Source organism: Dipodomys ordii, unplaced genomic scaffold (genome assembly GCF_000151885.1).
Source record: "Dipodomys ordii isolate 6190 unplaced genomic scaffold, Dord_2.0 Scaffold31, whole genome shotgun sequence".
Lineage (NCBI taxonomy): Eukaryota > Metazoa > Chordata > Mammalia > Rodentia > Heteromyidae > Dipodomys > Dipodomys ordii.
In genome coordinates this window covers 11,366,456-11,394,384 of record NW_012267247.1, presented here as the reverse complement: position 1 = coordinate 11,394,384, position 27,929 = coordinate 11,366,456, and the positions used below count along the sequence as shown (strand labels likewise).

The 27,929-nt window shown below is 39.7% G+C and overlaps 2 protein-coding genes across 2 annotated transcripts in view; one reads left to right on the top strand and one right to left on the bottom strand.

The window, feature by feature from the left end:
* Ncor1 (nuclear receptor corepressor 1) overlaps positions 1 to 20,224 on the top strand; it is a 168,843-nt gene extending 148,619 nt beyond the window's left edge. The window contains exons 35-43 of the mRNA XM_013016349.1: positions 2,314 to 2,442; positions 2,837 to 2,994; positions 3,089 to 3,309; positions 7,041 to 7,181; positions 9,717 to 9,859; positions 13,913 to 13,966; positions 15,052 to 15,273; positions 17,018 to 17,194; positions 19,143 to 20,224. Coding sequence (XP_012871803.1) covers positions 2,314 to 2,442; positions 2,837 to 2,994; positions 3,089 to 3,309; positions 7,041 to 7,181; positions 9,717 to 9,859; positions 13,913 to 13,966; positions 15,052 to 15,273; positions 17,018 to 17,194; positions 19,143 to 19,330 — 1,433 coding nt within the window. The 3' untranslated portion in view covers positions 19,331 to 20,224. The remainder of the gene's footprint in view (positions 1 to 2,313; positions 2,443 to 2,836; positions 2,995 to 3,088; positions 3,310 to 7,040; positions 7,182 to 9,716; positions 9,860 to 13,912; positions 13,967 to 15,051; positions 15,274 to 17,017; positions 17,195 to 19,142) is intronic.
* Positions 20,225 to 22,827: 2,603 nt separating this feature from the next.
* The window catches only part of Ttc19 (tetratricopeptide repeat domain 19), a 23,335-nt gene continuing 18,233 nt past the window's right edge, over positions 22,828 to 27,929 (bottom strand). The window contains exons 3-5 of the mRNA XM_013016348.1: positions 25,801 to 26,007; positions 24,213 to 24,375; positions 22,828 to 23,464 (exon numbers count right to left, since the gene is read on the bottom strand). Of these exons, the coding sequence (XP_012871802.1) occupies positions 23,343 to 23,464; positions 24,213 to 24,375; positions 25,801 to 26,007 (492 nt within the window). The 3' untranslated portion in view covers positions 22,828 to 23,342. The remainder of the gene's footprint in view (positions 23,465 to 24,212; positions 24,376 to 25,800; positions 26,008 to 27,929) is intronic.

Below are 27,929 nucleotides of genomic sequence, written 5' to 3'. Positions count from 1 at the left end.
TTTGCTTTAATCTGATTACCATGATGTCTATCTAGCAAGTATATACTCACAAATCTGCACTAAAATTTTACTGAGAAAAGTTTCTCAAAAAAATTTCTTCTTTATATTGCCTAAATTCTAAAAGGATTTCTAGAAAAAACAAGGAGACATTTAAATAAGTAGTTGTTAATATTTGAAATAATTTAATCACAAGGTTATTGTTATCTCCATTGAAGAAACTGAGTGGCATTGTTGATAATGAGAAAGGAAGAAAAAAGATTACTTGTTTGTCAGAATGCAATGTGCAGGGTTTTTTCTGTTGTTTGGGTTGTTTCTGCCAGTACTGTGACTTGTTCTCAAATTCAGGGTGTTGTTTTGCTGGTAGTGAAGATAAGAGTCCACTGAATTTTCTGCCCAGACTGGCTTCAAAGTGCTACCCCTAGACCTCAGCACCTGGCTACATGCAGTTCTCCAAATATCCACTTGTCTAATTATAACTTATTGGGTACAGATCTTCTACATTGCTGAAGTGTTTGGTTAGTTTGGTAGTATAAATCTAGGGTTCGAATTCAGGGCCTTGTGCTTGCTCTCTACCACTTGAGCCATATTCGAGTACTATAACATAGGAGCGATAAAGATATGAAGAGCATCTTGGTATATAAGTTTATATAATGGGACAGCACCCAGGCTGCCTAGCTACAAGATTAAATGTTTCTTTTCAATCAGAATCTTGCTGTTTTTGGGGTTTTTTTTGTTATTGTTGTTTTTCATCATGTCTGACAATAGAAAGCCCAGTTTTTCCCTGGGTGTCCACGTTTCTGAGTGCAGGTTTTAATCTTCCCCATTTTGGTAACTGGGCAATGGCCTGCATAACTCCCCAAGATACTGACAGTTATGTAGTAGTATTATCAGAACCTCCAGACTCCAGAACCTCCATCATCTTGGAGATGCACTGTTATCACTTTGTATTCAAGAGTAACTGGAAAACAGTTCAAGATCAGACCTTTTTTGGGGGAGGCGGGGGGCGGGGGGAAGGGTGGGGGAAGATAGTCCTGGGTCTTGATCTCAGGCCTGGACACTATACTTGAGCTTTTGTGGTCAAGGCTAGTGCTCTTGATCCACAGTTTCATTTCTGACTTTTTGATAGTTAATTGGAGATAAGAGTCTCATGGACTTTCTTTCCCAGGTTTTGAACTGAGATCCTTAGATCTTAGCCTCCTGTATAGCTAGGATTACAGGTATGAACCACCAGCACTGGCCAGATCATACTTTTTATTGATAGAAGAATAATGTTAGTTGTGAGCACATTCAAAATGTTAGTTCACTAGCAATGATGAATAACAGTAAATAGAAAAATTGCACATTGGTATAATACAATATAGTGTCTGATATATTTTACTTTTCAATGACAACTTCAATTCCATTTATTAGGTTTTTCTTTTCCTGAACCGAGGTAATTATAATTTTTATGACCAGTTGTGTAACAGAGGAGTAGATGACAGCAGGGTGGTACACTTCATTTCACCCCCAGCCAGAGTGACATACCCTTTCCTCAGGCTATGTTGCAGCCTGTAGATGCATAGTCTTCTAGTATCAGAACATTTTTAAGTGAGAGATTACACATCTATCTCTCCTTAATTCTCAGCTCTGAGATCATGGCAGGTCTGTGAAAATCTGCCTCGGTCCCTTCTGCATAGCTCCTCAGCATCCTTATAAGCTTCATTTTAAAAGGGCCTTTGCTCTGTGTGGGCATCCTCTGGAATTAATATCCTCCATTTATACTTTGTTTACCATTTCTGCTTATATTCACAATGTAACATAGTGCTAAAACACTTATGTGGAATAATATACATTATTATAATACATAATATTACATTATATATTTTGTAAGATACAGCTTTTAGAAGTATCATGATACTGATAGGACTTTATAGCCTCAAAATTTTCCTAGGAAAGATTGTCCCACAGAAGTGGAATTAGTCAAATCAGTTAACTGTTGAGATCTCCCTCAGTTAATTCTTAATCTCCCCGATGAGTATTTTCTTGCTGTTTTCTAGGACAGTGTTGAACATCTTGGTATTCTTTCTTACCTCATTTTTTATTCTGGCCCTTAAAAAGATGTTAGAGCCCGTAAAATATCAGAAAATCCTATGCCCTACTGAGATTAGGAGCACAGAGGCACTTTTGTCTGTTGGCTCACTAAGTTTTATCTTTATCCTGGAATGCCATTGGATATTTCTGAGCAAAATTTTGAAAATAATATGAATATGAATTAGATTTGAAGAATTTGAACTTGTCATGGATTCATCTTAAAATAAAGTTCTTTTCTTAAAGTATCTTCTCACAGGTATGAAGCACCTAGTGATGCTATTGAGGTGATAAGTCCTGCCAGCTCCCCTGCACCACCCCAGGAAAAACTGCAGGCCTATCAGCCAGAGATTGTTAAGGCAAACCAACCAGAAAGTATGTTTTTATTAGTCACCGCTTAAGTGTTTTCAAATTTGTCATTTTGTCAAATTTTGTCATTTGTTTTAATTATCTGTGTAGACCATGTTAAAAAATAACTTGTTTGTTTCAAGGTGATCTGCTTCAGAACATTTAAAACTGCACTATCTAAAAGCAACTTTTAAGTTCTTGATTGATTACTCTTTTGCTTGTAATGATAAATAACTTTGTCCACTTTATACAAATTTTATTAGTCCTCAGACTTCTACTGGTGAATAAATATTTTGGTTTCAAAATTCAGAGATTCATATTACATCATTTTCTTGTGTTCTTCTGAATTATGTTTAATCTTCGATACTGAGTCCAAGACAGGGATAGCCTTAGAGTAAGATTTCCACTTGTTCTCCACTAGGTGACCCCACAAGACAATATGAAGGACCACTTCATCATTATCGGCCTCAGCAGGAGTCGCCGTCTCCACAGCAGCCACCGCCCCCGTCCTCCCAGGCAGAAGGGATCGGGCAAGTGCCCAGGACCCATCGACTGATCACGCTTGCCGATCACATCTGTGTAAGCCTTTTAGTATTCTGGTTATTGGTTTTTCTTAATCGTTTTTGCAAGTACTTAAATGAGTTTAAACACTCCCTTCTTTTTTTTCTCACAGCAAATTATCACACAAGACTTTGCTAGAAATCAAGTTTCCTCACAGCCTACACAGCAGCCTACCACTTCTACATTCCAAAATTCACCAACTGCTCTGGCATCAACACCTGTGAGGACTAAGTCAAGTCGATACAGCCCAGAGTCCCAGTCTCAGTCTGTTCTCCATCCAAGACCAGGTTCCAGAGTCTCTCCAGAAAACCTTGTGGACAAAGCCCGGGGAAGGTATACTCTTTATTATGAAACATATATAAATGTCACAATTGTAAATCAATTTGTATTTTTCTGTAAGATAGGGAAATAATTTCTTACACTGAAAAGTTTCCTTGCCTTTTTCCATGAAAAGTGTAAATTGTTTTCCCCCAACCCCATTATTCTTGGAATGTCTAGGCATTTGGTAGTGTGTGGATGTGTATATATGTAATAGGGCTTGAATTCAGTGCCTGGGTGCTGTCCCCTGAACTTCTGGTTTTGCTAGTGAGCCACATCTTTACTTCTGGTTTTTTGGTGGTTAATTGGAGTAAGTTTCATGGACTTGCTTGCCCAGGCTGGCTTTTAACCATGATCCTTAGATCTAGCCTCCTTTGTAGGTACAATTACAGGCACAAGCCACCTGTACCCAACTGATAGTGTATCTTTTTAGTCTGTAGTTAAAAGTTGGTTGTATTATTTGTTATGAAGTAGTAGTGTGTAGTTGAGGGATGTTTGAGTGCTCTTTCAAAATCATCTCTTTTAGTGGATTGTACTCCCATAATCCTAGTTCTCCAGAGACTGAGTTAGGAAGATGAGTTTTGAGGGTCAGCCTGGTCAATATTAAGTGCTAACCTTAAAAGGATTAGAGTACAGCTCAATGATACCACTCTTGTCTAACATGTGTAAGGCCTAGGTTCCATCTCACAATGTTTATCTTACCTTTCCACCCCACCCACCCTTTTTCCCTCTCCCTTTTCCTCTAGTAGGGCCTTATGCTTGCTGGGTAAGCACAGTTCCACTTAAACCATACCTCCAACCCCCATACTCAATGGTTTCTGTTGGATCAACAGTAATAGATGTTTTAGCAAGGAAACATTAAATAAAGGAAAATTAAGCTAATTAGATATATAGAAAATGTTGTCAGACTGTTATAAGAATTTTTTTTTGGTCAGTTGTGGGGCTTGAACTTGGAGCCTAGGCACTGTCCTAGAGTTCTTTTGCTCAAGGCTAGCACTCTACCACTTTGACACACGTGTTACTTCTGGTTTTCTGATGATTAATTGGCGATAAGAGTCTCATAGACTTTTTTGCCTGGGCTGGGTTTGAACCTCAATCCTCAACCTCCTGAGTGGCCAAATTACAGGCATGACCCACCAATGCCTGGCAAGAATGTATTTTGTTTCCATGCTTTTATTATTATAAAGTAGTTGTACAATGCGGTTCCAATTCTTATGAGTACAATGCTTGTTAGTCAATATCATCCTTTCCTTCTTCCCCTTCTCCACCTCTCCCTCCCTCAAGTGAAATACTTCATAATGTATGTTGAATATAATGACTATACTTGTTTACCCTCCCTCCCTCACTCCATTTATGTGTCCTCCTTCACCCCCCCCCCCAAAAAAAAAATGTTTCTGCTTCTTGGTTGTTCAAAGGAGTTATGCATTTGGATTCCTCCCCTAAGTATACCCTTCTCAGTCAGTTTGTGTAAAAACATTAAGCTCTGTATATGTCTTTATACATAGTTGTATTTTAGATCTGGCTTCCACATATAAAACATATTTTCTTAGTGTTCTATATGGATTTTGTTGTTGTTGTTGTTCGTCATGACGCTTGAACTCTGGGCCTGGGCGCTGTCCCTCAGCTCTTCAGCTCAAGGTGAGCGCTCTACTGCTTGAGCCACAGAGCCACTTCTGGTTTTTTAGTGGTTTATTGGAGCTAAGAGTCTCAAGGGAGTTTCCTGCCTGGGCTGGCTTTGAACTGTAATCTGTGGATCTCAGCATCCTGAGCCTCTGGCACCCTGCTCGATATGCATTCTTTAAAACAAATGAAGCAACATTTGAGACGTCCCTTTGGTTGGTATGTTCTGAGTGTTTTTTTTTTCTATGCCTTTGAATTTTGGTTCCTCTGCTTTATCTTCAACTCCTGATACCCTATTTTCAACTTCATTTGTTTTGTTGTCTACGCTTTCCACTGTGCTTTATAATAGGGAGATGGAGCCTTTCATGTTTTCAAGCTTTTTGTTAATGTCCACTCTCATGTCCTTTATTGAGGTTTTCATTGTGTCAAATCAGGGTTTGGGTTCAAAATGGTGAGTTAAATGTAAACACATGAAGTTATAGTTAAATAATACATAGGGAATTCACAACTATCCTGAGTACAAGAATGTGATAACAGAGGAAAGATTCTGGTGAATTCCTAGAAGATACTCAGGAGATGGGTAACTAGACCAGACAATTCAATGGCTCAGAATATTGTATAGAGAAATTTGTAGTAGAACTGATTCTTTGGCCTTCTTGCCAATTCCTCAAAGAAGGAAGAGTGAAAGGTCATTTTAGAAAGTACTTTATTGCATTAAGTTTTCAAGCATAAATAAAAGTAAAAAGAATAATACAAAACACTCCATAGATTCATCACTCAGTTTTGGTAATAATCGGTAAATGGCCAGCCTGGTTTTCATTTTTATTTTCCCTATCCTCAAACTGGATTATTTTGAAGTAAATTTTGCCATATAATCAGTTTTTCTATACTTGTAGAACAGATGTGAATGCTGCAAATCATAAAACAAAGGAAAAGGTAGACAGGGAGGATGTGTAAAAGATACATACTAATTCATTTAAATATAGTTGATGTGTGCTATGTCAAGTTAAAGTAGACAAACTTAAAATTAAAGTTGGGCAAAACATGGATAAGGTAATTTAAGCAAGTTATTTCTCATGGAAGAATTGATATTGTTTCAAGTTAAATAAAAACAAGGGGCTGGGAAGGTAGTTCAGTGGTAGAGTGCTTGCCTTGTATGCATGAGGCCCTGGGTTCGATTGCTCAGCACTACATAAGCAGAAATAGCTGGAAGTGGCCTTGTGGCTTAAGTGGTAGAGCTAGCCTTGAGCTGAAGAGCTGAGAGACAGCACCCAGGCCCAGAGTTTAGGCCCCATGACCAACAAAACAACAGCAGCCAAGAAAACAAAACAAAAAGCTGCAAGATAATTTAGAATTTCAAAAGCATACACTAAAGAACAACTGTCAAAAATGTAAGCTGTTTGGGATAGTAGGCATACTTATTATAATAAATGCAGATGTTGAAAGTCACAGGTAGCTCTTAACTCAAAAAACTTGTATATATACACTGTATTTATTGCTAGGAGAAACTTTCAATATCAGAGAACTTCTCAGCCCTAAGATGGCATAACCACAACTTGTCAATTCTCTGGGCAGCTTTATTTACCTTCCAGTTTAGCACTGAACTCCTTAACTGAAAGGGTAAATTAAGGACCTATTAAGGTGCAGCTCAAAATAGCAGTGAAGATTGTTGAGGACTTACCTAGACTCACTGGCTAAAAGGGTAATAAGATGGAGCCTGATGTACAGAAGACATACTAAACTGCTGTCCTTCCTGTTCCGTACTGAGTCCTTGCAGAAAACATTAGACACGGGGCTGGGAAGGTGGCTCAGTGGTAGAGTGCTTGCCTTGCATGCATAAGGCCCTGGGTTCGATTCCTCAGCACCAAATAAGCAGAAAAGGCTAGAAGTGGCACTGTGGCTCAAGTAGTAGAGTGCTAGCCTTGAGCAGAACAGCTAAGGGACAGTGCTTAGGCCCAGAGTTCAGGCCTATGACCGACAAAAAGAGAAAAAACATTAGATACTTGTTTCCTTTTCTGATAAGAAATTGGCACTTTTCTTCTCCTCCATTTAGCTTGTTTTACTTTGAGTTCTTTTTTTGTTTGATCTTGGAGCACAACCTAATCTTGTACATGTTCTACCAACAGGCCTGGAAAATCTCCAGAGAGGAGTCACATCTCATCAGAACCCTATGAGCCCATTTCTCCACCCCAGGTTCCAGTTGTTCATGAGAAGCAAGACAGCATGCTGCTCCTGTCACAGAGGGGAGTGGAGCCAGCAGAGCAGAGGTGAGAGGGCACATTTGCTCACGGTAGCTCCTGTTCAGGGCCTGGCTCAGTTAAGTTTTCATTACGTCAGTACCATTTTTCTTTTATGGCTTCTGTGTCTGGATGGAACTCTCAAATGATCATTTATTTTTTCTGGTGAATGAACGAAACTGGATTTTAGCAAAAGTAGCATAATATTTATATGTTTGTGAAAATCCATTTATTACAAAGTCCTTCTAGATCTTTATAATTCAACCTTTCTGAGCCTGATAATGGGAGGATTGTTGTTTGAGGCCAAGTCTGACAGAAAATTTGAGACCTCTTTAGCCCATAGCTAGGCAGTGTGGCCTATGCCTGTCATCCCAAGCTATATAGAAAGCTGAGCTTGGGAGGATGTTGGTGCCGTAACAGCCCAGCCAGAAGAGTCTGTAAGACTCTTTCTCCACAAAGGGAAGGTAGATGTGGTGGTACATGCTGATGATTACAGAAACAATGGGAAACCTAAATTAGTAGGTTGATTGTGTTTCAAGTACAAAGACTGTATCCTAAAAAATAAAAACTGAAAAGCAGAGCTATTGGATTAGTAAGCATTATCATGCTAGCTTAGTACACAGTGGCCTAAGTACAAACTCTAGTGCTGCCCATACAAAAGCCCAGATATGGGGTTGGGAAGGTGGCTCAATGGTAGAGTGCTTGCCTTGCATGCACGAGCCCTGGGTTCAATTCCTCAGCACCACATAAGCAGAAAAAGCTGGATGTGGTGCTGTGGCTCAAGTGGTAGAGCACTAGCCTTGAGCTGAAGAGCTGAGGGACAATGCCCAGGCCCAGAGTTTTGCCATGACTGGCAAAAAACAAAACAAAACAAAAAAAAGATTTTTTTTGGTCAGGGGAGTGTGGGGAATGTCACCCACTTATTCAGCCTACATTTGAGTGCCTATTGTTGTGAATTTTGCATGTGTGCCAGTGCTGAGGCTTGAACACAGGATTAGGTACTGTCTCTGAGCTTGTTTTCTCAAGGCTAGCGCTCTACCACTTGAGCCATGGTTCCACTTGCAGCTTTTTGGTGGTTAATTGGAAATGCAAGTGTCATCAGTTTGTATGCTTTGGCTGGCTTTGAGATCTCAGCTACCTGAGTGGCTAGGATTATACAGGTATGATACACCAGCACACCCGGCTTACATGGTGAACTATTTACAGACCAAACAGCTTTACATATCTAATCACACCTTAACTTCAACCGTTCTCCATCATCAGGCCAAACACTAAATCACTAGTATTGCATTTGTACTTCCTCAAGACCAGGTTTATGCCACTTGTTTCCGGTTTCTTTACCCTTATACAATTTCATGTTTTCTGAATTCTTTTTCATCCAAAGTCATAATGGTTTTCTTGGCATATAATACCCTTCTCAAGGCTGAGAAGTGACCATTGAAAAAGGGTCAGACAGTAAGAATGAAATGATGTTGCTGTGGGGGAGGGTACCCCCCAACACTTTTTTTTTTTTTAGATTTGGTCAGTTTTTTGACCAGGTCTGGTCTGTATCTCAATCCTAGTTATTTCCGTACATAGCTAAGCTGACGGACTTGTACAACTACATCTACCTTTATCTATTGAGATGGGGTCTTGTTAACTTTTTTGCACAGGTTGGGCTCTGAACCTAGCCTTTCAAGTAGCTAGGATTAAAGGCATGAGCCACTGGTGCCCAACTTTAGGCTGCCAGTGCATTTAGCAGTTGTTTGCTGATTATACATATTTATAGGTGATGTACATATTGGTAACTTCAAAAGAAAATTTTATACATGCTTTTCCAAGCATGTGAATTTTTTGAGGTGGGGGACCCAATTTTATCTCACTTTTCTATCACTGTGGTCTTTCTCAGCAGTAGCAAGTGTTCTTGTGTTTAATTGGGAAGCGATTCCCTATGATCAGATTAGGTTACCAATCAGGTTTAAGCAATCAGGTTTAAGCTCGTCCTGTTTTATAAAGCTTTAGTGTACTCAAAAAAGTTATTCTGCACGTAAAATAGTTGAGTTCACGTAGTAATCATATGTCCAGTTAAGCAGAAGATACCATGATAAAGATGTTTCTACATTTTCCCAGAGATAATGCATTTAAGAATCCATGTTCTTATCAGTGGTGGAAATGTCCTGCCCATACCACGTGAGGTCCTTGAAATCATTTGGTATGTGACAGGACATGGTACACTTCTCGTCAGTGGCTAGCAGCTCATCTGCCTGTATTGAGAATTTTGTATGGCCCATGAATGTTACAAATATCCAAATGGTCTGTGGCAGCAGAAAAATAGTTCTCCATCCCTACCTCTAAATTATCTCCTATTCTAGTTTTACATTTCACCTTTGAAAACTACAGCATTTGACTATGTCCTAGGTGATGTATTTACTGACTTCTGGTCACATTATTTCTTAAGATTGTAACCACAAACACAAGATGGGGACATAGTTGTTTCCCAATTACTCTGAGTCAATTATCCTTGACAAAATTATATAAAGGGTTAGGAGTACAAAATTATAATAGATTAAACTGTGTTTCTAACAGGAATGATTCTCGCTCACCAGGGAGTATAAGCTACTTGCCTTCATTCTTCACCAAGCTTGAAAGCACATCACCCATGGTTAAATCAAAGAAGCAGGAAATTTTTCGTAAGTTGAACTCCTCTGGTGGAGGTGACCCTGATATGGGTAAGTGGGATTTCTTTCGTGAACCTCAAATAAAACAAACACTAACAATGGTATCTTCAGCGCTGACTCTCCTGTAATCCTTGAGTCTGAAGCCATGTACAGGGAACCCATCCAAAGTATTTGATTCTAAAGTATCTACCAGTTAAGTTGCTACTGAGGAATTAGGAGCCTGCTCCTTTCAGAACCTTCTTTCCTATTTTCTCTGGGAACTAATGTTGGGTCTAAGAGCACACATTTTTCTTAGGTTGAGCTGGGTTTACTCTCTGTAGTTATTTGTGGAACACTTTTGGTCTTAGTTTGATCAATATTTGGGCCATTTCCACATGATTTCTCTTAAAATATTTGAAGACATGCTCTTTATGAATCTTAGGAAAACAAACATTTCATCTGTTTTTCACATCTTTGCTTGCTCTGTGTACCCAATCCTACTAATTCTTCTCTGCCAAAACTTTTTTTGGTCAGTCCTGGGGCTTGAACTCAGGGCCTGGGTACTGTCCCTGAGCTGCTTTTTGCTCAAAGCTTACACTTGAGCCACAGCACCACTTTAGCTTTTTATGTTTATGTGGTACTGAGGAATCAAACCTAGGGCTTCATGCATGCTAGGTAAGCATTCTACCACTAAGCGATTCCCAGCTTACCAAACATTTTTAGCTTAGCTTTTTGGCAAATTCTGTGGACTACACAGTATTAGGATCTATCCTAAATCAGTCATTATTTAGTATTCATATGCATCTATAAGTTGTCTAAAAATACAGTATTCAGTATGAATAATGATAGCAAATCTAAATTAGACTTTGCTGTATGCTAGGCACTATTCGAATATTCTGAATATTCATTCAGTCCTCACATGTAATTTTGTCCATTTTGTAGATGAGAAACTGATAGGTTTTGTAAATGTTAAGTAATGGGGCTATGGATCGATTCCATTCATTCCAACTAAACTCTGTGCTTCCAGTGATGTATTAACTAGCTTCTAACAGCTCTATACCCACAGCATCCTTTTAGATTGCTGGTAATTATCCAGTAAAGTTACGGCAAAAACTTTGGGCTCATGTGCATGCATTTGCCAGAGCCCCCTCTTACTTTTCTCAGTATGTTCCTTGTACTGGCCACCAGTCTTACTCGTCAATTTTATCAGCAATAAAGAACCTTGACAGTTCTCCATCTGCTACTTCTGTGGCCAACCATCAAGTAGTTTCCCAGTTCCACAAAAGGAACGTACATGTGGTTGGCTGCTGGTGGTTCATGCTTGTAATCAATTCTAGCTACTCAGGAGGTTGAGATATGAGGATCATTGTTCAAAACCTGCCTGGGCAGGAAAATCTGTGAGACTCTTATCTCCAGCTAACCACTAGAAAACCAGAAGTGGTGCTGTGGTCTTGAGTTGAGTGGAAAAGCTCAGGGACAGCACCCAGGCCCTGAGTTGAAGCCCCAATAAAATAATTTAAAAACAAATGTACATGTGAACTGCCAGATACTTGTATAGTTGAGTCTGTGCCACTTGTGATGAGTAATGGATGAACCTGAGAGAAGAAAAGATGAACCCAGTATTACTGTTTATGAGTTCTCTCCACTCCTAATTCCTTCTATTTTTGAATGCAAACCAACTGTCTCAAAGATAGTTATTTTAGAATGATTACTAGAATTGTTATCAGAAATAGATAATTCTCCTTGGGGGAAAAAGGAGGGAAAAAACCATTACAGTGATTATTTCTAGTTCAATTGTCACCACCAAGAATATGGTGTCTTTATTTTCATTTTCTATTTGGAGCCTAAAGATGATCTATCAGGGCTGAGAGAGCAGCCAGTGGTTAGGAAGTGTTAACATGGCATGGTCTGTGCTTATCCTCTCTAGTCATGTTTTCCAGTGGGAAGGAAATTCCTAACTGGGAAATGGCATGTGTGATTCAAAGAAGCTACTTGTTTCTTCTTGTCCTTAGCAGCACTCATTGAACAACCACTAAGGGGAGTGTTGTACTGATAGATGGTCCCAAAGTATATGTTAAACAAGACCTGACAGTAAAGATATCTTCACATCTCACAAAGTATCAAGAATGGCTTTAGAGCCTAGGATTCGTTGAGGTGGTGTCTTAAACCTTGATCTTTCCAATCTTTTCACAAAGAGCTGGAATAACAGGCATTACCCTCTCTTCTTGGGCCATTTCTTTTGTCTTCTCAGGATTCTTACATTAATCTAAGTCATTTCATCACCTCTGTAGTTTAAACTGTGAGTTTCTATTTGAAGTCCACTTTTCTTCATAAATATCTAAAGTCGAATTTATATTCTACTTCTGCTCCCTCATCATGGACTCAACAACTCTACTTATCACTTTCTTGACATCCTTTGTGAAGTCTGCCTCCTAAACAGCTCTCAGATATCGATATCTAGCTCTTTCCCCTCTTTTATGAGCAACTGCCATACTCTCTCTAAACTAGGAGTCCTCAAACTTCAATATGCAACATTGTCACTGGAGTGCTTATTAAATGTGTGAATTATAAGATCCAGGAATGTAGAAATTTTGCCTTTGCCCCAAGTTATTCAAGTTATTATTTATATGGCCTACTAAATACACACTGAACTTTAAGCTCTGTAAGAAAAAAGAGGCGGCCGGGTGCCAGTGGCTCATGCCTGTAATACTAGCTACTCAGGAGCCTGAGATCTGAGGATAGAGGTTTAAAGCCAACCCTGGGCAGGAAAGTCTGTGAGACTCTTATCTCCAATAAACCACTCAGAAAACCGAAGTGGCACAGTGGCTCAAGTGGTAGAGTTCTAGCCTTGAGCTGAAGAAAGAGTTCAGCCCAGAATTCAAGCCCCGTTATGACAAAAAAGAAAAAAGGGGGCATATTCTGGGTAACTAGTAGTGAAATTATCATTACCTGATTTTTTATCAGTAAGAAGGTAACTGATTAAATCAGTAATATGCTCAGTAAATATTCATAGAGTATTTTGTCAAATGAATGCATTATTCTCCACAAACTACTACTAGGCTGTTACTTCAGGTTTAGTTTATTTATTGTGTTACCTGGACCTTAAGTAGGAAAATTGCTATCCATAGTCATTGTTTTTATACATCTTCCTGGAGATTTTCCCTCTTGCTCTTGTCAGTTTGAAGCTGCTATAAGAAATGTTATTTTTAGGCACACTCACTCTTCACAGATGGCTGTGATATCCTTTGGTAAAAATCGTCCTGCAGTCTCCTTTGTGGGACATCATTTCTTTGAGCCCCCCCACTTCCAACATTCAGACCCTTTTAAAGTTTTTAGCATCAAGTTGGAGGCAATGATGGAAACACTATGTGTCCAAACTCCTTCCCCTTTTGGTTCAAAATACTTTGCTTTATATGTGGTTCTGAGATTTCTGCTACTTTCATTTAAACTGCAGTACAAATTGTGCGGTTACAGCCTTTTATTTTAGTCAGTCGTGGGGCTTGAACTTCTCTGGGCTTGGACACTGTCCCTCAGCTCTTCAGCTTAAGGCGAGCGCTCTATGGCTTGAGCCACAGAGCCACTTCCAGTTTTCTAGTGGTTATTGGAGATAAGAGTCGCACGGACTTTCCTGCCCTGACTGGCTTTGAACCATGATCCTCAGATCTCAGCCTCCTGAATAGCTAGGATTATAGACGTGAGCCACCAGCGCCCGGCAAAATTGTGCAGTTACTAGGCATGAAATGATCAATAAGAATTGTGTCTTATCTAGAGATAAGACAAGAGAATGCAAGAAAAGCTTCCCATTAGCTATGGTATAGTAGAGAAATCATGTTTTCAAACTGTACAGAGGTAGCTTTCCATTGAATCCATGGTTTCTTTTTCACCAAGAGGCCAGGACTTTTCCCTGTCAATGTAGTTCCCTCCCTTTGGTGAGTTACACTATTCTTGTATTTTGTATTTGCCATCTCACCTGATTTTTTTCCATTTCTCATGCATTAACCGCCACCCCCCCCCCCGCCCCATGTAACATGAAAAATAAGGGCTGAGATCATGAAAAGGTTAACAGGAATTTTTTAAAATCTGTATCAACATACAAGATTGTCTCAATCATTTGTTTAAATACAGCAGCTGCTCAGCCAGGAACTGAGATCTTCAATTTGCCAGCAGTTACTACTTCAGGTAAGATTCAAATTATTTGCTTTTGCTATAGAAAGCAATCTACCAGGTGGGGTGGCTCAGACTTGTAATCCTAGCTACTTGTCTGTGGCAAGAATTTTTCATCCCCAGTGACAAAGGGAAGCACAAATAGGAGGACTGTTTGCTTGGGCACAAAATGAGAGCCTATCTTGAAAATAATAAAAAGGCAAAAGGGGGCTAGAGCTGTGGCTCAAGTGGTAGAGTACCTGTCTAACAAGCCAAGTACAAGACCTTGAGTTCAATCCATTAAAAAAAAAGTCAATACAACAAATAAAATTGAGTATTAACTATATACCAAGGAAGTGCTCTTTCATGCACATGAAAGAATAAAGGTAAGTATAGACTGGGATGGTGGCTCATGACTCTATCAGGAAGCAGAGAGATGACCATATTTCAGAGCCAGCCATCTAAAAGTATCATGCCCTGATTTATCATGATGGTTGTGATCCACCTTGCCCAGCCAAAGGCATGAATGAGATCATAGCCCAGGCCAACTGAGGCAAAAACAGACCCTATTGGCAAAATAGCTAAAGGAGGGCTGGGAAGGTGGCTCAGTGGTAGAGCGCTTGCCTTGCATGCCTGAGGCCCTGGGTTCGATTCCTCAGCACCACATAAGCAAAAAGAAAAAAGCCGGAAGTGGCGCTGTGGCTCAAGTGGTAGAGTGCTAGCCTTGAGCTGAAGAGCTGAGGGACAGCGCCCAGGCCCAGAGTTCAGACCCCACGACCGGACCCCCCCAAAAAAAAATAGCTAAAGGAGAAAGGGCTGGGAGGTTATGGCTCAAGTGAGCCACTATAGTAATTGCATATTAGGTGTGGTCCTGGGTTCAAATCCCAGTATTACCATTAAAATGAGCAACAGAAGTGTGGTTTAATGATTCCCTGGGGAGAGAGTTTTCCCAGCATCACTTGTGGATGGAGATGGCCTCCGTGTTGGCTCTCTGGTCTTCTCTGACACTTGCCACAGTCAGTGCAATTCAGTGGGCCCAAGAGCTGAATATCATCTGATTTCCTATGTCCAGATATACCTTTTAACAAGCAGAAATGCACTACACTCACTATCTCTTCCAGGCTCAGTAAGCTCTAGAAGCCATTCTTTTGCTGATCCTGCCAGTAACCTTGGTCTAGAAGACATTATCAGGAAGGCCCTCATGGGAAACTTTGATGACAAAGTTGAGGATCATGGAGTTGTCATGTCCCAACCTGTAGGAATAGTGTCTGGTAGTGTCAGCACCTCAGTTGTGACCAGCAGTGAGACACGGAGAGATGACGGGGACCCATCACCTCATTCAGGTAATGTTTCTGTTTTAGTGCCTCTGGTGTCTTTCCTGAGATGAGAAAAAAAGATTGATTGCCAAGGTCTTACAATGGTAGATTTCACCTGTCACCTCTGAAGGTTTTATCCCTTCCATAGTTAAAAAACTGCTGTACCAGGGGCTTACACTTGTAAATCCTATCTACTCAGGAGGCTAAGATAGGAGGATCATGGTTCCAAGCCAGCCCAGGCAGGAAAGTCCCTGAGACTCTAACCTGTAATTGTCAAGAAAAACCAGAAGTGGAGCTGTGGCCTGAATTCAACCCTCAAGGCTGGCAACCCCCTTTCCCATTTTTTTTAAAAACTGCTTATATATTACCATAACAGAAATAAGAACATTTTACCCAGAATGTTGCCTGCCTAGCCTGAGTTTTTTTGTTTGCATCTTGTCTTTACCTGTACATTTTAGTGAAAGTCCAAGTATAGTTTCATAGCTAATAATTAACTTGAAATAAAGACATCAGGACTCAGGGCTGGAAATGTAGCTTAGTGGTAGAGTGCTAGCATTGAGCAAAGACAGGCAAAAAAAGATTAAGAAAACCAGCAGTAGGTCATCAGGAAAGGAGAATGAAGATTAAGGAAAGTGATAAATATTAAGAAGATTCATTAAGTCTGTTTACAAAGTCTATGGCTTAATTATAACAATCCTGACCATTTTTTGGGGGGAGGGGGCAGTCGTGGAGCTTGAATTCCTGAGCTTCCTTTGCTCAAGGCAAGTGCTCTACCACTTCAGCTACAGCGCCACTTCTGTTTTGTTTGTTTTTTTTTTTACTGGTTATTGGACATAAGACTCTCACAGACATTTTTGCCCAGGCTGGCTTTGAACTGTGATCCTCAGATCTCAGCCTTCTGAGTAGCTAGGATTACAGGTGTGAGCCACTGGTGCCTAGCTGGTTTTCACCTTTTAAGAACTGATATATATTGTTCTTAAAATTACTTGTTCAACAAAATTTTAGTTTTATCTTTAAGCAACAGATTTCACTATTATAGGTTCACTAGCTGGTCTTCTAGTTTTAAATATGTTTAAAGGTTTTAACATTGACGTCTGTTATGGAATGACAATGATGATACTGGGTGTATAGGCTCAGCTGGGGCTGAGGAAAATGTTTGTTCTGGAGTCTAGCCAAGGGCTTCTCCTGAGAACTGAAGAGACTAGAAATGTGCAGCATGAAGTGGGTGTCTGTTAAGTTTCTCACTGGAGATTCTGCTTTCTTTGAATAGTGTCTGCTCCACTTGCTTCCCTGAAATTGGGGCAGTGGAGAACAAATGTTTAGGCAAGATTTAAGATCTTTGTCAACCTTATTTCTTTAGCACAGATGCTGTAAGGCTAGTAAAGAAACTTTGATGTTCCCCAAACTTCATTTCCTTGATCACATTTTTACATGTGTCTGTGTACCCACACTGTTTCTGGGGCTTGGGTGCCATCCCTGAGCTTTTGTGCTAAAGGCTACCACTCTGCCACTTGAGCTACAGCTTCATTCCTGGTGTTTAATTTGAGGTAAGAGTGTCATGGAATTTCCTGCCTGGTCTGGCTTTGAACTGCAATCCTCAGATATCTCACTCAGCCTACTGAGCAGCTAGGGTTACAGATGTGAGCCACCAGTTCCTGGCCCTTGATCACATGTCCACTTTTCTTTTGGTTACTACAAGTGACAGTTTTGCTGTTTTAAAGTTGAGAACTGAAATGCTGAATCAGTAATTTGATATGAATTTCACTTTTAGGAGTTTGCAAACCAAAGTTGATCAATAAGTCAAACAGCAGAAAATCTAAATCTCCTATCCCTGGTCAAGCCTACTTAGGAACAGAGCGACCCTCTTCAGTCTCCTCTGTACATTCAGAAGGGGATTACCACAGGCAGACACCAGGATGGGCCTGGGAAGACCGACCGTCTTCAACTGGTGAGGAGTCTGTTCTAAACTGATAGAAAATGCGATTGAAAACAGAGTTCCTTAAAAAGCAGAAACTTCTATAGTTTGAAAGAACTATTTTCCAATTTCTATTATCATGAATAGTTTCTACTTTCCAAAATAGAAATTCAGGTCATTCTCTCCCCACCCCTCCACCCCCCAATCCTGATTGATTGTGGAGCTTTTACTCTGGGCCTGGGTGAAGTCGTTGAGCTCTTCATCTCAAGGTGAGTGCTCTACCACTTGAACCACAGTACCACTTCTGGTTTTCTGATGATTAATTGGAGACAAGTCTCCTGGATTTTCCTGCCCAGGCTGGCTTTGAACGGCAATCCTCAGATCTCAAACTCCTGAATAGCTAAGGATTACAGGCTAAGGCACTCACACCTACCAGTTTTGGAAGTTTTAATGCAAGGTCTGATTACCATAAACAGAACAACTAATCCCACCCATGTTCCTTCCTCCTTCTGTGTCGTGCTTACTGGGAGCCAATGTTTGCTGTTCGCAAAGTGAAAAGCATAGTGCCTGATAAAGGAGTGCTAGTCCTAAAGTGACTCACCTAGCTTTTTATAGAAAGAAATACAAAGAAGTCAGAAACAAGATTTTGTTTTTCAAAAGCTATCTGTAATGTCTTCCACTGTGTTTTTGCATTTTTTAAACTGTGAGGATAATTTAAAAAAGGAACTAGGGTATGCTGTGAATTTCAACATTTCAAAGATCTGTATGCTTTCGTGAGGCATTAAAAGCACATTATATACCAATCGTCGTGTGCCCCCTCCAACACATAAAAATGACATATATTACACCAGTCAGATTTTAAATTCTCATGCCATGTGTGAAGTAATCATGTACTTTGAAAACTTAAGAGTAATCTTAGACTAATATTGATGGATCTTAAATATCTCTTAGGGAAGGATTTTTTCTTATGCCATTTTATTAAGTAAATTTTATGTATTATGTCTGGTCTATTTTTAGTTTCTTAAGCTATAGAACTCATTTTGGAAAGCTGTGTCACTTGTTCCTCTAGTACTCAAGAAGGGGCGGGGATTGAGGATCAAGGATAGAGCGTTGAACTTCTCAGACAGAAATGTTTGCAAGACCTTATAAAAAATAAACCATAAGCCAGGTGCTGCTGGTTCTTCATACCTGTTCAGACTTAGGAGGCTGCGATCTGAGGACTCTGGCTGAAAGTTAGCTTGGGTAGAAAAGTCCATGAGATTTCCTATTGCCAATGAACCACCTAAAAGCTTGAAGTAGAGCCGTGATTCAGGTGGTAGAGCAACACCCTTTGATGAAAAAGCTAAGGGACAGTGCCTGGGATTGGCACAACAAAAGTGCCAGCCTAACCAACATAAGCTCTGAGTTCAAGTCCCAGTTACCACTCCCCCCAAAAAATAAGCTTTGAAGGGAATTTAGAACTTGACAGAAAATAGTAACATTAATGTTACTATTTTTCCACTTGTGAGTTTTACACTCTGCTCCTTCCCAGTCAGACTTTGTAGGTGAATTGTTCTGCGGCCCATCAGCTGCTGAGGTTGCTGGGTATGTTCCCCACCTCTGAGAACTGTACTTTGGGATTATTCTCAAAGCAGTCAAGGAAGTTGTGGGACTACCTAGGAAGACAACTTATATATAGTTACGTTTCAATTCTCCACGGAAATGTGACAGGTAAAGATCGGAAAGTCCAGCCCTTGTTTGTGTTTTGGCTCAGTAGCCCCTGCTGATACGCTTCCTCCTATCAGTCCATGTTATATGGGCTGACTGCCATCTATCACTGATGACACTTCACTGGCCTGTTCACAATTGTATGAAGTTACTTTCATGGTGTCACAAGACTTTTAAGTAGGATTACCCTGTCATATACATTTTACAGAGGGTGGATTGGATGTAATAGCAAGTATGCTCATGATACTGAAAAACCTCATTTTTCTTTTGTCAGGCTCAACTCAGTTTCCATATAACCCTCTGACCATGCGGATGCTCAGCAGCACACCACCAACACCCATCGCATGTAACCCATCGGCTGTAAGTCAAGCAGCTCCCCACCAACAGAACCGGATCTGGGAGCGGGAGCCTGCACCGCTCCTCTCTGCACAGTACGAGACGCTGTCAGACAGTGATGATTGAACTTACACAGTGAAGGGACTAGACAGGGTGGGTAGAGAAGGCATGGGGGCAGTTCTAGTGGTTGGTCGGTTTTTAAAATTGTGGGTCAAAAATGTGCCCTCTTGTGATTTGTGCCCAGAGACTTCTCAGCAGAGCCAAGGCATCGATTGATGAAGAAATGACTGAAATTCACTTGGAAAGTCAAATTGGGGGAGGGGGGGTGGGAGATCCTGCCTCGATACAGGCAATTCGGTGGATAATAGTGGAGGGTTGAAATGTAGAGTTTTTAAAAAGTGGACAATTCATGTTCTTACATCTGTTTGTAAAGAAAAGCATAATGTCTTTAAATTACTCTTCTGTAAATAGATGACCTTTTTGCAGTGTATCCCCTTGCTGTAGTATCTGGTGTACTTACATGCAAATCAGCGTATTAATGTTGGGGGTAATTTTAAAAAAATCTTTTCATCTATCTTTTTTAACCATAGCCTTCTAAACAACCTCATACAGCCTAATTACATAATGTTGGCTGTCACGGGCATTGTACTTTTTATCTGATTTTATTTCCTCTAAATTTAGCTTCCCAGTGATATTTAAAATCTTGTGGGAAATGTTTAGATTTTTAACAGACTGTCATATAAAATCTAGACATTAAGGTCAAAAGGTAATAGCAAGAAAATTCTGCCATTTTGTAAATTTCCAGTGCAGGTTTGTTTTTTTTTTAAGTAACACTGAAAAAATATTGCTGCATGGGTATATTATAGTTCAGTTTTTAAAGTTTTAAAGGCTTTTTTGAGGCATACCTCACACTGTTATGCACACTGGTGATTTAACCATGCCCCTTAAGTATTCCTTTTCTTCTGCATCTGATGCAGCCCAATAGAGCTTTTGTTTTGAAATAAATTTGACTACCCTGTCCATAGAGCTACAGTAGATTATTTGTGATTTAAGGCTCTTTGTGTCTCAGGTTTCAAAAGATTAGTTTGGCCTACATAGTTCTTAAGAGTGTAAAAAATGATTTGTGTAGTACCTCAGGCTTTTAGACTGAACTTTATACTGCACCCTGACAAGCCTTAGGGTGAACATGCAGTTCTTTACCATATCTATGCCAGCGCTTACTCTGCTTCCTTAGGACAAGAGATGTAATGTTATTTTACATCAAGGTGCAAATAATTTAAAAATATTGAACTGTAAATTAATTATGGTACTGAAGAGTCAAGAGTTTTATCCTCCACTATTAAGAATTGCTTGCAGATTTTTTTTTGCATTTTTTTTCATATAACTTAATCATAGCATTTAAGTACCCTCCCACAGCATACAAAAGAATGCCGCTGGTAACTGGAAAGGGGAAGAGATAGAGCTCTCTCAGGACAGTTAGCATTAGCACTTTACAGCATTTCATGAACACCTACGCTTTTAAATGAAAATACGAAAGCAGCACTATGACTGAAACCACTGACTAAAACACCCTCTCTCCTCCTTATTGCCTATATCCCTGTTGTCTAATCTCTATTATGGAGACACAGGCTCAGTACTTTGCACATATTCAACAAGTGACAAAAACAGGCCATAGCCCATGTTTGTCTGGACTCAAAGCCTTTCCACTTGTCACTTCCATTCTTGAACTCCTAAGGTCCTCAAGATCAAGGAAGTGGTCAGAGCTCCTATTACTTGGAAGGTTGATACCTTTATAATAGTATTCATAAAAGGAATGAAAATCATTACATGTTCTAATAGTTTTCTGCTAAAAGTTTTTCAGGTACTGGCAATATTCTACAACTCATTAATAATTTATACTGCCATTTGACCCCCAAACAGATGATTGTGATATTTTTCTATGATCCTGAGGGTCTTGAGGTATTCAGAGTTGGGTTAGTGTCTAAAATAAGTCTTGATTTATTATTCTTGCAGTTCCACTTCTAGACCCCAGGGTGTGCTGCTGCTACTAACCACTCACACCACCCTAATAACAATGGTTTGTTATCACCTGGAGAAGAGATTGCAAAATGGAGATGAACTCCAATAGCATTTCTTAGTTGAAAACAATGAAAGGAGAAATCCTCATATTGCTTACCTAATGAAGCAAACCTGAGATGGGTGGAGGTGCCATGGCCAGCACAGCACTGAGTGAATGGTGACTTACTGACCTTACCTGCAAACCCAAGGCATAATTCTTTGCAGGCTAAGATTCAGCCTTCTGACTACATCCTTAATGCATGATTTTTTTTCACAACCAGAACTAAACTAATGTCTTCCAATATTGTTCATAGAAATATTCTGATAGTCAATTTTCCAGTGCATGTTTATAATTGGACATTTCCTATTGCTTTAATTTGGTATGTTAAGTGCTTCTAATTTGAATACACTTATGCTCTGAAAACTCCAGTGACAGTACAGTTAAAAATTAGACTATTTTAAACAATTCAAGCCAATCAGTAAAGGAAATGAGTATTTGTTTCACTACCTTGCTTTTTACAACAGTGCAAATGAACATTAGTAAGAACACCCACATGAAGGGATTGTCATTCTGAAAACTCCTACTGAGTTTTTCCAGCACCGGGACCATGAAAAGAATCATTGTGAAGAATTAAAAATTCTTAAATAAAACTTATAGTGAAAAACCTAACTTTCAGTAACCTTTGCAATTGTAAAAGGTAAAACATTGTCTACGCACAGGTGAGTGAGTGGTTGGCATTAAAACTGGATTACACTGAAACTTACCTCTCTCAGGGTTAGACTTATTGGTAGGGTACCAGCCAAGCAAGCTGAAACAGAGGCACTGAGTTCAAACCCTGGTACAGAAAGATGGAAAGAAATTTTCATCTGCAGACTACAAAAGTCTAGTTTAATTTCTAAGGATTTGGGCCGTAGGTTTTTTTTACCAAGATTTAAACAAGTCATTTTTCTGTGAGAAATTCAAGTATTACGGGAATACACACAATATTGTTGTGTAGTCTATAGTTTATTATGAAAAGATTTTTCCAATATTTAAATAATGAACCAAAACTTGATACACCACCTCAAAAGTGTTCCTTCATAAAACCTAAAAAGCTGCCTTTTCCCTTAAACAAATGGCTATTTGCAAGATAGGGTGACACGCCATCTCTGTATCTTGTATTTACATGTTTTGAAACAGTGTGATGAAACTCAAAGTAGTATGGCAGCTTATTAAGTCATCTGACTAGATACCCATATAGCTACAAAAGGATTCTCATTTCTTTCCCCCTTTACAGATGAGGAAACAAAATAAGAAAGCTAGGACTGTGATCCAGGTCAGTGGTTATACTATGTTCTCAGCACAAGAGGGAGTGACTGCAAGGCTACAGGTGCAGGAGCTTGTTCTTAGTCAAAAGGTCTAGAGTACATTCTGGGTTTCTTTACAGCTCTTTAAAGAGGACCTCAGATGACTGTTGAAACTTCAATAGGAAAGGAACTTGACTGCTCACATAGCACTGACAAGGCAAGAGGCTGCATCCTTCCTTCCTTCCCTCATCATGACAATACTAACTTTATAGCCATAATTTGCCATCCCCAATTCCCCATAAAACTTTATGCTGGCTGCCAAAGGCCAACTAAGGAATTACTTCTCTTCCTTTGTGCATGAAGTCCCACACTGTGCTTCAGGAAACGGCTTTATCAGAGGAAAACTCACCAAAATCCTCTTCTGCCATGAGACATGTGGCTCTAAGAAGTCAGCGAGATATTGATATAGTAAGAGATGGGCAGCAAATCAGTAAACAGATGGCCAGGCATAATGATGGTATCCCTCACCCCAAGAGAACACTGGCCCATCTCAATCTATAATTAGACTTAGACTGGCCGAGACAGCAACTAATCACACAGTATTACAGAAAACATTGGTCTTTAGAAGTCATAATCATTCGAGGGTGAATGTTGTTTTTCCTTTAAAAACTTAGTGGCAATGTATACAACTTATCCTTCACCAAGGCTAACTTGAGCTATTCCTTGGATTACTAGAAATCCCCCCTTCCCTACACCAAAATGAACTTAAAAGCTTGGTAAAATTAAATCAAGTCTACTTTTTTCTCGACAGTTCAGCCAATTCTTCCCTGATGTGCTGTACAGAAACCTCATCCCTTTTCAGCTCTGCTTGCTTCAGTGCTTCCTGGTAGATCTCTTTTGCTTGTGTATATCGTTCTAAAATAGCCCAAAGAGAAGGGAGAAGAACAAGAAAACTTGTTTTCAAAGTAATTCTAAAGAGAAAGCACTAATGAGGGCACAGGTTTTACAGTGTGCTAAGTGAGTGGTGCTGTCTGGTTTCATCTCTCCTTGACAAGCCAAGAGAAGCTAGACATTAGCTCATGTGTAAAACTAAAAGCTACCAAGTTGCTGTGGGATTCCTAACTGCCCTTTCCTGGTGTGCCACAGGATCCTCAAATACACTTAGAGAGGATTATCATTGTAAAGTATTCTCTAACTTCATACAGTTCAACTGGTTAGCACAGAAATACATAAGTTTTCTTTTTTTTTTTTTTTTGGGGGGGGGGTGGGTCCGGTCATAGGGCCTGAACTCTGGGCCTGGGCGCTGTCCCTCAGCTCTGCAGCTCAAGGCTAGCCCTCTACCACTTGAGCCACAGCACCACTTCCGGCTTTTTTCTTTTTGCTTATGTGGTGCTGAGGAATCGAACCCAGGGCCTCAGGCATGCAAGGCAAACGCTCTACCACTGAGCCACCTCCCCAGCCCCAGAAATACAGAAGTTTTATGGGTTAGGAATACAACTCATCAACCTAACATATGCTGTTGTTTTTGCCCTAACAACTAACCTTTTAATTTAGAAATTTCTTCACTGTTCCTTGCCCCATCTAAATATAATTTCACATACTTATAAACTCAGTGACACTTTTTCCCTCAAAGCAAGCCACTCAAGTTTTCACTACTACCTACCTCTGTGCATCAGAATTGCAGCTAGATTACTGAGCACCATGTGCAGCTCAGGATGGTTTATTTCTCTTGCCAGATCTGATGCTCTTTGCATATAAAGATAGGCCTCATCAAAGTGGCCCTGTGCATCCAGGGCAGTAGCAAGGTCACTCATCAGCACAATAGTCTAGAGAGAGAAAGAGCCTTTTCTTAAAAAAAAAAATAAGCAATATCATATGTTAGTTTGGAGTTTATTAAACTGTGAAAACACAAAGATTCCAACTTTCCCAGCATTTCATGAATGGCCATAATATTAAATTTAAGACTATAACAAAAAAATCTAGACACTAGAAAATGGGATGAGTACTATTAATCCACCTAATTATCAAATTTGAAGTACCAAGTAAAAAATAAAAGAAGTTATAGTATGACTGTATGATTCTACTGAAGGTTCAACAATTTTGAGAAACTAGCAAGCCTTAGTATATTATTTTGTTCCATCTGGTGATCATGAGTCTCATTAAAAGGAAGTAGAATTTTTCTGGCTCATACCTATAATCTTAGCTACTCAGGAGGCTGAGATCTGAAGACTGTGGTTCAAAGGCAGCCTATGAGACTCATCTCCAATTAACCACCAAAAAAAAAAAAACTAGAAGTAGAGCTGTAGCTCAAATGGTAGAGTGCTAGCCTTGAACACAAAAGCTCAGGGACAACATTCAAGCCATGAGTTCAAACCTCAGGACAGGCAACAAACACTGTTTAAAGTCCTAGATTCCTTCTCTAGACAATTCATAACTCAGATTCCCTTCTTTAACATTCACAAAACCATCCTTAACTCAAATAATTTTAAGGAGAAATAAGGTATTAATTCATTGTGTTTATTACTATTCTAACAGAAAGCTGTGCATGTTCTTAAATTCTGTAACCGTCTATGGTCTACTGAACTCCCTCTCCCTCCTCAGTTCCCTGTAAGAAAGGACAAGGGAGGCAAGCCTACTTCATGTATCAGTTTCTTGTCATTCTAATAGGGGGAGGGGTAACTGCAGCCTCCATTCTGAAATACCAGGCTGTATAATCTGAAGTCACAGAAGCACAGTTACCTAGTTAGAATTGCCTTGTAGAAGGTAAGGTCAATCAATCATCTGTGCAAACCATGACTTATGAAAAAGGTTCTGGGCAGACCCAATGTTTTCCAGTTTCTTTTAGTGGTAGGAAACAAAATGAATCAGGAATGCAAGGACTAAAAACATCTAAGAAACATCTTCTGATTCTGCTTTTTGGCAGGACTGGGGTTTGAACTAAGGGCTGCACACTTGCTAGGCAGGTGCTCTATTCCCCAGCTCTTTTTTTACTTTTCTAAGTTATTTTTCAGATAAGGTCTCTGGTTTTTGTCTAGAGCCTGCCTGCTTCCACCATGGCTAGAAGATTGCATGCCACCATACCCAGCTTGTTGGCTGATAGTTGGTCTCGTTAACTTACTTAGCCCAGGGGGGGTAATCTAACTGCAGCTCTCCTGATCTCTATTTTCTAAGTATCTGATTTATAGGAACGAACCTCAGTGCCTGACACCATTATTTTTGAAGACTTAATTTTATGTATTTTCTTCTATTACCTGTGGGTGTCTTTCTCCTTGTATTTCTTGAGATATCTGCAGGGCTTTTTCATACATTCTTTGTGCCTGTGATGGTTGCTTGGAGAACAGCAGGTAGCGTGCATAGGAGTCTAAGCACATGCCCAGAAGGAGGCGTGTATTGGCTTTTTCTTCCACTAAGAAGGAAGTAAGCATTGTAGGCATGTAACAAGTACACAATAGAAAGTATGGCAGTTAAGCAACCTACCTCATCATTTTGGTTACTAGGACCCATTGAATGTCTCAGGGCACTTCGATGTACTCTTAGCTTTACACTGAGGGGAGGCCATTTAGGTGGTCTAGCATCCCATAAGATAACATTCCAGACTGGCTGCAATCATGGAACTTCCCCTACATTTTAAGTAGATTAATTAAGAATCATAAATGATCCATAGGTCAATTTCAATTTGAAACTAATAATTTTCAGCAGAAACAGATTGAAATAAACCCTAAGTCAATTTGTTCTTAAAAAAAAAAGCAGCACAGTAAAAACCCAGAAAACACTCAAATTCGGAAAAGTATCATTTAAGTAACTTTTAACCCAGTTTTCCAAGCATAGTAATGACCAGAATGATATAGCAGCTTTCAAAATATTACAGAATTGACCACTGCATCTAAAGATCAAACAGCATAAAACACCTAGTACTATTAGTCTTAAGAACTGGAGAACACCAACCTAAAAAACACTAACCAGTATCAGCTTTCATAAGGCTTGAGACCCAAATAATGTAGAAAAGGTAATGAGCAAGATTGAATGGAAGTTCTGCAAACAACTCAGCAGGAAGTAAATGTTTGCATTAAAGTTTAGAGGCAGGGGTATCCTCAAGGTAATTTTATGTAGCTATCAGACATCCCAGTGAAATGTCCACTTGGGCTCTCTGACCAGCAAAGCTTATCATTTAGAGCAAACTCTTCCACATCAAGATTTTCAGAAATTTACAAATGGCACATGGAATTTACATAAAACTAAATGATAGGAAGACCAACTACTGAAGATAAGAGATTATGTAACAGTTACGGTGAGTTTTGAAAGGGTGGAGGTAAAAAAAGCTTCTCTAAAGTAGACATAGCAAATTACTTGCTTTTATTTAGTCACATATACAAAAGGTCAATATCTTAAAAATTAGGAATAGTTTTAAGTAGACCACCTACAAGTTTGTTTCAAAGAAATATAACAATATTTTTTGCAAACAAGCTATTTATGGAAAAATGTAAGTTAGACTACACATGTTACATGTAAGGATAATCTCTACTAAAAGGGAATTATTACAAGTATCTAAGCACTCTTTAAGAAGCTGTGCAGAATGTTGTGATTAAAACACAGAATGAGCCAGGCACCAGTGGCTCACACCTGTAATCCTAGCTACTCAGGAGGCTGAGAATTGAGGATCATGGTTCAAAGCCAGCCCAGGCAGAAAAGTCTGTGAGACTCTTATCTCCAGTTAACCAAGAAGTGGCACCGTGGTTCAAGTGGTAAAATGCTCATGTTGAGCTGAAGAGCTGAGGGACAGCACCCAGGCCCAGAGTTCAAGACCCACAACCAACAAAAACAACAAAACCCCCCAAAAAGAATGAGATAAATTTGTATCCCTGTGTGCGCAACCTGTGTACAAGTCCATGAAGAAAAATTTGTAACATATTTGAAATTTAGAGTATCTCACAGCTATTAAAATTCATATTTGAGAATATCTAAAAACAAGGGAAAATGTTCAACACACACCAAAGATGTCACAGAACAAAATTATATGACTATTTTAATACTGAACACAAGGTGCTCCAAAAATAACAGCCATGTATTATTTCTGGGCATTTGTAGTTTTTTGTTTTTGACACAGTCTTGCTTAACAGCTCAAATTCACAAGATAACCTTGCCAGGCCTTGAACACCTAATAACAGAAACTTCTGCTTAAAAAAAAACATGTAAGCCAGGCGCTGGTGGCTCACGCCTGTAATCCTAGCTACTCAGGAGGCTGAGATCTGAGGATTGCGGTTTAAACCCAGCCCAGGCAGGAGAGACCATGAGACTCCTATCTCCAACAAACCACCAGAAAACCGGAAGTGGCGCTGTAGCTCAAGTGGTAGAGCGCTCGCCTTGAGCTGAAGAGCTGAGG